Source organism: Pan paniscus, chromosome 9 (genome assembly GCF_029289425.2).
Source record: "Pan paniscus chromosome 9, NHGRI_mPanPan1-v2.0_pri, whole genome shotgun sequence".
Classification (NCBI taxonomy): Eukaryota; Metazoa; Chordata; class Mammalia; order Primates; family Hominidae; genus Pan; species Pan paniscus.
The window spans coordinates 18407543-18421118 of NC_073258.2; the positions used below are offsets into that span (position 1 = coordinate 18407543).

General features: G+C 37.0%; 1 protein-coding gene across 28 annotated transcripts in view; it reads right to left on the minus strand.

The window, feature by feature from the left end:
• Nucleotides 1-13576, minus strand: part of SOX6 (SRY-box transcription factor 6) — a 769230-nt gene that overhangs the window by 75159 nt on the left and 680495 nt on the right. For 15 of the 28 annotated variants that reach the window (XM_057299104.2, XM_055094173.2, XM_055094168.2 and 12 more), the window contains 3 exons: nt 13353-13502; nt 7435-7660; nt 4269-4456 (listed from right to left, as the gene is read on the minus strand). In XM_057299104.2, coding sequence (XP_057155087.1) covers nt 4269-4456; nt 7435-7660; nt 13353-13502 — 564 coding nt within the window. The remainder of the gene's footprint in view (nt 1-4268; nt 4457-7434; nt 7661-13352; nt 13503-13576) is intronic. The other 13 variants (XM_057299106.2, XM_055094176.2, XM_055094171.2 and 10 more) reach the window with 1 other exon arrangement.

Here is a 13576-nt window from a genome sequence, read left to right on the forward strand (position 1 = left end):
TTGTAATCTACATGTAGTCTGTCTTTCTATGACTGCTGCTGGTCTAGCCACCTCTTTCGTTTCTTTGTCTATACCAGCACCATTCAATCCTCTATTTCCTGACTGGTAGCTTTCCAGCGCCAGCAGCAACGGACACCATGGCAGGAAAGAATACCCTACCCAGATAGAAGGTGACAAGTATAGAGAAAGCAGGGAGCTAAATGCTTTTCTGCTTCGCTGTTTTTATTTATTACCTGCTTTATTTCATCAAAGCTTTGAGATTGCCAATGTAAAATGTAAGATATCATAGGAAATTAATAAATGAATCTGGTATTGTTCTATAAGTGGAAATACAATTAACTAGGAATCAGGAAAGCTGAGATTTAATTTCTGTCCTGCTACAAATACACTATGACTGTGGGTAAGTCCTTTTCTCTCTCTAGGTTTCAGTTTTCCCATATGCAAATCAAAGTGATTGAACTTGATCAAATGTAATGCTCCCTCCAATTCTTTTACTCTACGGTTTTAATTCTACCCATATACTTCAGAGGCAAGTAAAGTGTGATAATAGTGTCCACTGTAGCTCACTTTGACACCTGATGAGGTCAAGTATTTTTCTCAAGTGATTCCCAGATAAGGAAGTGAATAGCAGCTCAGGACACATGTGTACAGATGTGTAATCTGACTTTTCATGTGCAGTTGTGATCAGTAGGTAATCAGTCTACTGGCTCACATAATACCTACACAGGAAAGCATTCCAACCAATGCTTTCACTGAGTCAGCATTCAAACATCAAGAAGGTCAGAGGGTTACAGAACATACTTTAACATCTACCCCTTCATTAAAAAGGCCCACCCTGCCTTGCCTGTCTTCTTGCCAGATGCCCTTAGCTTAGCTCTGAGGAGACTTAGAAGCAGCCTAATTAAAATTCTGTTATGTATTGTCATGACTAAAATACTCTCTATCTTAGAGATGTCAAAACAACAAAATTTGGTAAGCAATTAGGCTATAGTATGATCTAATTGCACTGGTACTTAGACTGGGGTGAAGACGGCTGGTGTTCTTTGTGTGGAAAGCTACAACCCAGGGCGGTAACTTAGACATCTGCTGGCAGGACACTGACAATTCATGCACAGAAGCTATGTTGAAATGATGGAGTAGAATAGCTCATAAGGTGCCATTACAGTCTATTGTCCCTACAATGTATATATTTAACAGATCCTAAATACCCCGTGACACATCGACACAGTCGACAATGACTCCACTGGTGCCGTTCTGGCCAATCAAGTCAATAATGTTTCATTTTAAAGTGCCAAAATAGGGATTTACCCAATACAGTGAGACCCATCATGAGTAAACGTGTAATCATATGGACACATATATGATTCTATAAGTACTGTAAAGACATAAGCATCCCTATGCCTGTTAGTAAGTGTTGGCCCACATTTATGATATATACAAAGACTGACTTGTACACATCTAATATTACTAAATGTAACAAGCTACAGTGGACACTGATGTGCAGCACAGATCCCCCCTGCTTCAGGACTGGAAGATTTATTCCCTCAGCTGCTGGAAATGTTGTTGGTAGCTAGCCCTTGGCTGTCGGCCCTCTTCAGCATTGCCTTAGCTGGAGAGAGTCACCTCACTCAAGGTCATGTCCTCTTCCCATGGCGTCACTTATCCAATGACTGGTTGATGCAGGGGTACAAAAGCTCACACTCTCACCCCAACTTAGGACAATTCTGAATGGCCATGGCAGCCTGGAAGCTTCCTATGAGGTTGCTAGAGACCCTAGTTGAGACTGCACCAGAGTACAACCTCTCCCTCTGCACAGTCCTGGGTTTTTTTTAAAAATTAAAACTTGTTTATTTTTTAGAGATGGGGTCTCACTATGCTGTACAGGCTTTTGTCTTCTCCCTTCCCTTAGCAATTCTAAAAGCACTCCCTAATAAACCTGCATGCTGATCTTCATCTCATGACCTGTTTCCCAGGAAACCCAAATCTGTGCCACATTCCTCTGCAAAGAGTGTCCAAATGAGGGAGAGAAGAGGTATGCTTAATAAATCATAAGGTTTTATGTCAGCAACACCACAAAAAATTACCTACAACTGTATTATGAGCTACAAAGAACAAATTCATAAATCTAATGGATAGATCTTATATTTAAGGAAACAGATTATTCCAACGTGAATAACTTTGAAGAGACTTAAACTGAATTTGTCATAATTCATTTTCCAGTTTAATTGCACATTATACATTAATATTTACCCTCTTTGGCTCAGAAGAAAATCTGATGCTCAGAAGAAAAAGTAGTGCCCCATGGAACCCCATAAAATTAAGACTGATATTTTGATTATAAGAAAGCCAAAGCTACCATCACAGGAATCCATTAGTGCTGTCCTTCATTTATTCTTCTGACTTGAACTAATCTAGCAAGCAATCATAGATACTGATTCTAGATACTAAACAAAGCCTACAAGAATCACAAAATATATGTGCAAAACAGTAACATTATGCAGGAGAGAGATCATGTTAAGGAGAGCTCATGAACACAACATCCCTACTAATGAACTTTTCCCATGCCCCAAATTCAACCCCAGTAAGGTTGTCTACTGAGAAAACAGCTCCCTTCAACTTGGAAACCAGGGTTTTCTGGTTCCATTGAAACAATTTTGCAGCTTACCTTCTGGGACTCAGTTATATTCAGTGTGATATGTTTTAGGTCAAGTTCAAATTTATCTATCTATCTATCTATCTATCTATCATCTATGTATCTATCTTAACCTCATCTCTCATCCCTCTCCCGTGTGTTCCAAAGCAAAATAAAGTTTTATCCTTTTAAACTTCAGACTTTTCCCTCCCAAATGAATTTAAAAAGTCAATGAGAAATACTTAAAATTAATCTGTAGAATTTGAAGTTAATAGTGTCTAAGTTTGAACTTCAATAGATAATACAAATTCAACAATATAGGGTACTATGGAGATAATTTTTGTGTCCCCTCAGAATCCCTTATCTTGAATCCCCAATCTGCAATGTGATGGTCACTGGAGGTGGGACTTTGGGAGGTAATTAGGTTTAGATGAGGTTATGAGGGTAGAGCCCCCATGATCAGATTAGTACCCTTCTATCAGATAATCAGAATTTTTCACCCAGTCTACTAATAGCCTCTCAACCAGTCTCCCTGTTTCCATTCTTAACCTCCAATATAGTCCAATCTTCTACAGTAGGCAGAATGATCCTTTTATATGTAAATCAGATCATGTCAATGTCCTGGACAAAATCAGTCTAGAGATTCCCATCACACTCAGAATAAAATGAAAAGCCTTTCCAGGGTGTACCAGGTAATAATAAGCTCTGCCCAGCCAATCACTTTTACTTTATGATCCCCGGCTGTGCCGTCTCTTGTGCCATTCCTGCCACACTGGCCTCCTTGGTGCTGGTCTAATCCTCCAAGGGCCTGCATGTTCATCATTCCCAGTGCCTGGAATGCCCCTGCTCCTGCCTTTCATACGGCCTGGACTGTTGCTTCATTCAGATGTCAATGTCACTTCCTCAGAGAGTCCTTACCACTTCATCAAACATGCCAGCCCTATAACACCCTATTCCTTTAACTTGCTTCTATTTTTTCTCATGGCATTTATTGACTTCCTGCCATTACATTTTCTATTTAATTGTTTATTTCTTCATTGTCTGTGTTCTCCTATTAGAATATAAGCTCAGGAAAGCAGGTATCTTTGTCAGATTTGCTCACTGCTGTATCTCCAGTGCCTAGAACAGAGTCCATCATAGAATAAACAATAAATAATTTGCTGGATCAAAAACCAAATGAATGCAATTTGCAAATTGCTTTGTTTTGCTTCATTTTTTTGTCCTGGTTGACAGGAAGTTTAGTATTACATTTAACGGTGAGTCATGGTAACATATTAGTCTTCATTGTAAACACATATGTGTCTTCCTTTTTAAATATTCTGGTACTCTACTTTTATTCTAATAACATCATATATCTCCTTTATTTTAAGATACATCTATTTCAGAATGTGACAGAAAAACACCAATAGGCAGGTAGGTTGGGAGGCAACTTACACTGGGTGGGAAAGGGCGTATTTGTTAATCAACAATAATGCTTACAGATGCTACATGACAGATTTCAGTAAAGTACAAGACAGCCCTCAAGCTGGAAGCCCAAATCTATGGCTGCAGGTTGATACCTGGGAGCCTGGAAAGAACCAGATGAGAGTGAGCCAATAAGTCTAGCAGATCCAGTGACACAAGGAAGCAGTTTTACCTTTTCATTCCTGCAGTTGTTCAGCCCCATATTATTTATGGAGGACAGTTTCCCGTCAACACCATGTGGCTGTTGCTGCTGTTGCTCCCGCTGGATCTGCTCTCGCATCTTCCGCGCCTCCTGAATGGCTTTCATCACTGTATCCTGATCCCCAAAAAGGGCAGGGGAGTTGAGACTAGATAGGATATCTGCATACACAGGATGCATTATTAGACGCTTGTGAGGTCAGACTCCTAAAAAGTACTACTACTATCCCCTCCCCTGTAGAAAGCTGCATTCTCTGAACAAGGAAGGGGTGCACATTTGCTATTTTTTAAACTATACGATAATATACATAGAACACAGAGCCAGGGCAACCAAGCTGTGCTGGGTTCTTTTAGCCCTTGGAGAAAACCCCAGCACTCCAGCCTACCTGGATTCTGTCTACCCACCTCCTCACAGACTACAGTTCCTAGACTCCAATTGTATACATATTGGGGGAAGGTATTTGCTCTGCCTGTATGTACAACTGGTGCACAATGCTGCCTCTTCTGTGGGGAAATTATGGGGAGGAAGGGGTTGAGGAGTGGGCAGGAGGCAGAGATGTTTGTCCAGGCTACCCATTATAGTTGCTGTGATAATACAACACAGTCATTTCTGGCCCGCAGAAAAAATTAAAAAATCTGTGAGGCCACATGTGTACTTTAGTGATATCTGTATCTGTGTGTTCATATGTCCACTGCAGGAAAGAGGGGGCGGAAGGAATTCACCGTACTCTCCAGTACCCCAGTTGCTGGCTGGTTAATGAAGCATTCTTCTCATCAGGCTGCCTCAGTTATTTACCAAGAGAATGACAACCCATTCCCCACCCCCAGCTCTAACACCCACTGTGATCAGCTCCCTCTCTTCATGACAATGAGGCGATATGTGTGGGACTGGTTTTCGCATAACTACAAAACTTCAAAAAAAAAGTGAGAATAAATATTTACTTCCAGTGTATTTCAAGCAACACAGAAGGAAAATCTTCAATATTAAACTGACTTATTTCCAACGATATCTTGCATTTTACTGTGGGTAAAATGAATACTTTGAATAAGATTTTCCAATTTTAGACAAAAAGAGGGCAATTTTTTGATGATAGGTTTCATCTGCTGTGACAAATGTTAGTGTGATCCACTTGCTTGAGGGCTCGTATAATCATTTCATAGCGTGTGTGTGTGTGTGTGTGTGTGTGTGTGTGTGTGTATACATCTCACATAGGCAGGACAGAAGAAATGAGTGTAGAATCAAGCTCATACTGGATGTCTGATGTGTACAATGCATGTGCATATGCATTTGAGTTTGGAAAAAATTCCCAAGCTATCCATGGAATTTTTTTTTTTAAGTTAGTCACTTTTTGGTCCCACAGCTTTTATTTTGGAGCCTTTCTGGTAAAAAGGACATCTCTATCCAATATCACCTGGACGAGAGTGCTGTTCAAACACAGGTGCTATTACTTCAGCCCATTTCTAGCTCATGATCTAAGAAATATGCTCTGCTGAGTAGAGTTCCATAAAAGCAGGGCCTGTGACTCAGTCATCTCTGTCCCTCATGATACTCAGGACAGCAAATAAATGCTTTCCAAACAATTTCAGAGTGAATTCTAGGAGGGCTATTTCAAGGTCAACTCTATAATTTATCTTCTTGTTGGCTTTCTTCCCTCATCTCACAACTTCCAAAAATCCGGCCAAGGGGCATTCATATTCACATGCTGGAAATGATTTAATTCTATCTTCTATATGGATATCACTAACTTGGCATGAAAACTTTCAGGTCCCAAAAAAGACATCCTTACTCAAAATGAGAATATGCTCCTGTAGAGATCCAATATTCCAAAATTCATTGAGGAAGATTAACATCTCACTATCAGCAGATTCACTTAGACTCAGCACAATTTAGCAAATATTCTAACTGTGAGTTTACAAAAAGAACACTTGAGTCCTGTTTCTGCTAATTAACAGCTGCAGGAGTGTGGGCAACTCATTCTACCTCTAAGAACCACAATGTATGTATTTGTACAATGAGCGTAATAATATACTATCTAACTCATAAGATTATTGTGAAACATCAAATCAGATAAAGTAGGCAAGAATGTTTTTTAAGCTGTTAATGGCTATTCTTATACATTATTTTATCTATTGAAATAAGCATTTTAGACTTCAGGACTCAATAATACAAGGAAGGTAATCTGAAGAAATGCTAGGTCTTGTCCCTTTAATCTTTAAATCTGTGTCTGTTTGGAAATTAAGTCTCTTAATTTCCAAAGAGTATAACAAATTAAGAGACTTAATTTCCAAACAAAGAGTATAGTAACAATAATGTTAATGCTTATTCGGCACTGTCTTACTGACAACTGCTTTCACATTTATTGTTTCATCCCACTTATATATGTACATGTATTGATAATCATTCATTCTAGTCTTTTTAAATTGTATGCCTTCTAGGTTCTAAACTGCACTAGGCATTTAATATGCATTTTTCTGTTTTAATCCTCATAATAACCTATGAGCTAGTAATACTAGGAAACTGTACTTGAAAATATTAAATAACTTTCTTGGGGTTACATAGCTAGAAAATGAAGGCTCTCTATCCAAGCCTGCCTCATTCCAAAACCCATGTTTTTTCCTCCATACTTTTCACATAGGGCTATGAATATTCCTAGAGATACTTGGCCATATATGGGGGAGTATAAGGAGCCAGACATTACGACATCTTTTCCTACATATCAATAGTATTTCATATATGTTCTTGAAGTGTGTCATTCACATTTGTTTTAATGCAAAAGTAATATGGGATAAGATGTAAAATTCACATACACTTTGATAGAAGATAAAAATTTCAAATAAATTTTGGTCTTTTGAAAGGTTGCTTTGAAGCCAGGTCCTATGTCCCTGAAAAATTATTTCAGTGTCAAAGCACTGACCATATATAGAAGTTCCTAAGTCTATGATTTGCTGGATCGAACTCATTATCATCCAAAGAATCCATCCCAGCAGGATTTATATTACGACCTTTTCCAAAAGTTCTAATAAAAGAAGATACTAAATTGGGTTATGTTTCAGTAGAAAAGATAAGAGTATTATCTTTTACTAAGGAGCACTTTGGAAACAAGTATCAGTCGTAAATAAACAGGTTTGCTTTCTTTTACCTAATTCGTAAGTCTCTTCCTGGTGTTGACTTTTCCATTTACCTAAAGAGGATCCTCTTCCCAGGCTTCCTCCAATGGGGCTAGGGATGCTGCTTTTGTTTGGCAGGTTGACAGGGCTGGTTTTGCTGGCTGGGAAGAGGTTCTGGGTGGGAGACGTTGGGGACTTTACAGGCTCTGCTGTCTTGGGTCGGGATGAGAGATTCAGAGGCTGTGCTGCTGCTTCATCCTACAAGAGTTTAACGTAAATAATTATTTTTACAAAAGACAAATGAAGCACATTATCACTTAGTAAGCCACAGTTATTTTACACCTCAGAGACAATGCCACATTCTCCTACAATAATAACAAAAGAAGCTAATTATCTACCTCCTTGAAGATTCATCGGAAGGAAACCTCATTAATTTCCCTGTGTTATGCTTCTATTTACATTAACTGTGTAGTTGGATCATTCTTTTTGCCAAATTAAAATCTGAATTAGCTCACATTACAGCTTAATTTCCTAATGTGTTTTCAGGGATCTAAATTAACCTAGGGCATTTACAAAGAATTATTTAAAATTTCAGCAGCTCTGTAGTGCTTTTGTGTTACTCTCTCTGAAAAGTTCTTGTAGCTATAAATAGTCTCTGCAGCTAATTTCTTAATATATATTTTAAATCAAACAATTGCAAGCACTTTAAAAATGGAAACATGGAAAGCCTTCTTCTGATGTACTAGGCCCCTGCCCAGGGAGCCACATGCCACAGCACGGCTTCTATGTGGCTTTCTGGGTGTGGGCACTCTTCATGGCCTATATTCTGGTTTCTATTCACGTTTAAAATTAATTTTTGCAAAGACCAAGGATAGATTATAATTATGTTACACATACTATGCTATATGCAATTTATTTTTCATGTTTAAAGTGATGTTTCTTTATATGCTTTTCTACATATATTTACAGAATGTCTATTTTAAGATACATGTCCTTCTTCACTGAGACAGTATTCAAATATCTGGCTTGTAACTGTAGTTCATCCAGGAGCTTGAAAGCTAAGCTCCTTCCTTTATTTTGTCTCATTTATCCTGCCATAAAATACTTGAAATAACACTTTCATCATCCTAGAAATTTAGTTATAATATGAGCATATTTATTTAAATGTTCAGTTTTAAGATCTGCATTATTGTGTTCTAAAATAAAATTGTCAGCAAATGTTAAGTCCCACTTTGCTTTTAAGAAGGCAAAGAGAACTAGCTTTTAATGCCGTTGTTTAAAAGACCCAATAGAGTTTGGTAACAGAACATTTTCCCCCTTAGTAACCATGTGACCTTGCTGGGGCTCAATTTCTTCATCTGTGAAAAGAGGGTCTGATACTAGATGATCTCTAAGGTCTCTTCCAGTACTAATATCATTGATTAAGGGGGAACAGAAAGAGAGGCCAGAAAATACTACTTGAGAAGGAGGATTAGAAAGAGAAAATAAAAACAGCATGCGCAAAGAAGCAATTACATACCAAGCACGTACTAAGCATTTTCATATACTAGTTCATTTAACCATCAATAACTATGAGCCTGGCCAGTATTATTCTAAATTTACAAATAGGAAAATGGAGGTCAGAATGACAAAATCGCTTGTCTAAGGCCATATAACGGGGGAAAGAATTTAAATTATAATTTATTGGACTCCAAATTTCAGGCCCCTTTTCTACTGAACTACCAGAGAAAATAAGTCTATTGTTTGATAATATAGTGATGCCACAGATTTTTTTGTGTGTGTTCATAGGGAAAAGGCAATTTGTCACATACGTTGCAATGTACGTTTATGTATATTTATACATAGGACAGGTTCTCAAGCAACATGGTTACATCCATTATGAAGGTCAAAATTATCTTATGTAGTTAATTTCAATTTACTTCCCTTTGCTCTTTATTCAAAGGATGTTTGAACTAGTTTGTTCCTTTACTCACATCTAAATAATAGGGATTTATATACTAGGTGTTTACTTAATTTTCTCCATGTTTCTTTTATTTGGGGCTCACTGAGCTTCTAAAAAATCTAAATTTAAAGTTTTGATCAAATTTAGAACATTTTCAGTAATTACTTCTTCAAATACAATTTTCTCTTTCTTCCTTTTCTTTCTGGGCCTCCAATTGCATACATTAGTCTATTCGATGTTGCCCCACAGTACTGACCAGTCTTTTTTCTATGCCTTTCATTTTGGATAGTTTTATTGTTATGTCTTCAAGTTCACTAATCTTTTCTTCTGAAATGTCTAAGCTGTTGCTAAACCCATCTAGTATATATATTTTTTTAATCTCAAACACTGTATTGTTCATCTGTAGACATTTGATTTAGGTTTTTCATGTCTTGCTTTATCATGCTCATGTTTTCCTCTATCTTCTTGAACATATGGAGTTTATTACATCTTTTTTAACTTTGAAATACTCTAATTTTTTACTTAGTTTTATAATTCAGTAATTGCCACTTTAACCAATAATACCACTGGGCATGGCTATCACCTACCAACTCCCAATTAAGTGAATCCCTTTCCACCATGGCAGAACTTTCCACCATGGCAGAAAATATTTTCTCAGATTGTATATAACTTTGGTCATTTTTAAGAATGCCAAAATGACTGTTTTTGTCAGTTTTGTCCAGCTTTATAGGTGATTTTTTAGGAAGGCAGATGCTTATCTCATTTGGCTGTAGTTGCAAGTCTCTTATAATAGTTGTTTTTACTTTCTTATCTACTAAATCTATCATCTGTGTCATTTTGGGGTCTATTTCTATTGATTGATTTTTCTCATTATTCATATATTTTGCTGCTTTGCAAGCCTGATATTTATTGAATGGATGCCACACATTGTAAATTTTACCTTCTGGAGGGACGAAGTTTCTGTATTTCTTTAAATATTTGAAAACTTTATTCGGAGACACAGAACAATTTGATCCTTTTCTAGACTTACTTCTAAGCATTTTTAGGCAAGGTCAGAACAGCCACTAAGTAGGGGTAATTTTCAGTACTGAGGTAATATCCTTCTGGGGAATCTACTTGATGCCCATGTGTCAGGAGGTCTTTCCACTCTGGCTATTTCTGGTCCTTTGTGAATCTTGCAGCTGTTTTGTTTGCTACATTCTGGTGTTTCCCCTTACCTCAGGTTGTTTCTCACATGCATGTGCTGATCAGTACTCAGCTAAATGCTCAGGGGCAGCCTTTTGCAGATCTTCAGCATTCGTTCTCCATGCAGCTTGCTCCTCTCTGGTACCCTGTCTCACAAATTCCATCTGCATTAGCATCCCTAAACTCTGAACTCTGTCTCTCTACTCAGGGAGCCTATGAAGCTTCCTGCATAGTTGCCTGGAAACTTCCTTCCAATAGTGAGCTGCAACAATTGTAGTGCCTGCCTCACTTGTTTCTCTTCTCATAGGAATCACTGTCCTGTACTACTACTGTAAATGTCTGAAAACCATTGTTTTATACAATTTTGTCCTGAGTTTTAGTTGTTTAAGCTGGAAGAGTAAATCTGTTTTTGTTCCTTCATCATAGTTGACAATGGAAATCCTCTAGGTGTTTATTTAGGATATCTCCCTGTGTACAACTAGATATTTCAATCACAACCACTAAAACCACCACACCATTTTCTTTATTATCATAATGACCAGCAGCAGCATCACTACCATCACTAACATTTATAGAATACTCACTATAATACTAGAGGGTGTATTTAAGACCTATAATAATATTAACTCCAGTTTTTTTCAGAGGAGAAAACTAAAGTAGAAAGACACTAAATGGCTTGGCCAAGGTGATATAGCTAGTAAAAGTGGTAGAACCAGTATTTTAACAGAAACATTCTGACTTCTGATGTTCACAGTTATAGTAGACAAAAGTTCTAGGGGGAAAAGGTACATCAGATCATCTATATTTATTTTTGATACTTTCAGCAAATGTTGCCTGTATTCTGTCTGAATTTAATATAAGTAGTCATGTTATATACAGAGAAAAAGCAATGACTATAAAGAGAAACGTGAGAGATTTTGGTAACCACAGTTCTTTAAATTAGCAAACTTTAAGATTATTTTCAGAACATCTTCAGTAATAGATAGGAATTATATTTTAAATTTAAAACGTTTGCTTTATGTTTTGGTCTATATATTTTTACCCATATATACAATAAAAAATCTAATAAGTTAATTGTTATTAACATAGAATATGGTCAAGTCAAATTACCCAGAGAGATCTCTAAGAATTTGCATGTGGTCAAGTGAGTAATAAAATTCAGCTGGCTCACAAAGATGGAATAGTAAAAGCAGATATAAACTTGAATTTAACCAAGGAACATTTTACTCATCCAGTAAAGACTTGGTTTGGTGCAGTTCCAGTTGGTCAACTTACTTATAAAATGACTTATTTATGTTAAAATATTTAATACTCAATAGCTCAAGTCACTGATGTTTGATATACTCATACTTTAACAACTACGAGTAAGCAAAGTATCTTTGAGTTGGAGTGTTCTCTTATTGATAAACACAAACTCTGGGAACATAAAATAGTCTGTTTCCATAAGTGATTCTGTCTTATTAAATGTAAACTTCCTATTGTCATATCTCAATATTTCTAACAGCAGAACATAAATGTTCTCCTGTTTCTTTGGAGAATCTAAAAGAATAGGTGGCATTAAATTAATTTCTTTGGCTGGAACATAGACTACCTCCTCTCTTAGTGATTTTCACTTTTTTAGATCTTTGGTATTTGGGATCCACTTTTTTAAAAGACTTCCTGGAATCTCAAAATTCCCATATGCAAATTTTAGAAAACGAAACAATTTCAGTGATTGTATAGCATCCAATGATGAATTTGGTTGGTCTCAGCTGTTTCCCTTGTGAAGATTTAATAATTGCAAAATTTCTCCAAATGCAGTACTTTAATCACATTACAATAAAGCATTTGTACTTAGCATACTCCTCCAAGTAGATAAGTCAATTATACAAAACAATTGTTCCTCTGTTTGAATTTGATAATTCAATATAGAAAGCAACTGCAATCATAAAACCAACAAGTACCACCTATAGGTACCAGCTGCAGCACAAAATTGCAGTGGCTCATCAATTTCCCTCTCACCAAGTACCTCCTGGCTGCCCAGTTTCAAGACACTGAAAATTAGTGAGAAAAGACATCTACTAATGTCCCAGACATAACTTGGGAAAGCCTGTTTATCCTATCACAACTATATGGCATCAAAAGCGTTATTAGGCAATGACAACTCATTCCTTAAAGCCCACATTTTTTTTTCATGAATCAAAGAGCATTTATTAAGGATACAGTATGGATCAGGTATCATGTTAAGACTTTTCATATTTATGATTTTATTTATTTGTCCCATTGTCCTCATTGTAAGGACAGTCCTCTTTTTTTATTTTATTTATTTTTTTAATTATACTTTAAGTCCACATTTATAACTAGTTTTGAATGAGAGATCTTCATAAACGAACCATACAGAGTCCGACATCAAATTCTATTTTGCACTTCTTTTTAAATCTAATGTTTCAATATCCCAATTCTCTGGTCCTATAAGTTAACTCCCTGCCTGTTTAAGACACATGAAGAGAAATGCCACAAGTCCATGACAAAGACTGGCAATAAAATCATGGCAATTCATGCCAATGATCATTAAAAAATAAAAGCCAGAATCCAAAGGGGGAAAACTCTCGAGAAGTGAGTTTGCAGATTGAGGTAAAGATCTCACAATACGGCACTATTGTTATCAAAAGGGAAACACCTGTTTCTCAATGCTCAATTATGAAATTTACCACAAAGAGGGACATTTTGGGGTTGCTTTATGTTGCTATGTTTCCTGCTGTTTATGCCCAACATAGCCTGCTTCACTATCTTTCTTGTGAAACTTTTTTCTAAACTTTCCACAATGCTGCAAGGCGAGTGTACCTTAACTTGAGTTACAGGGCTGGTCCCTCTCTTTTCATTTTTTATCCCAGTAGGTGAGACCGTCCCTGCTGTGTTTGGTGGCTGTGGAGTTGATGGCATCTTTGCTCCAGGTGACACCTGCATGCTGGCCAGCTGAGCGGCATAGAGCTGCTGCAAAACAGGGAAGACAAACATTGATCTCTTTAAATGCAGCTGAAATTGAGTTTCAAAAGAAAAAACTTACC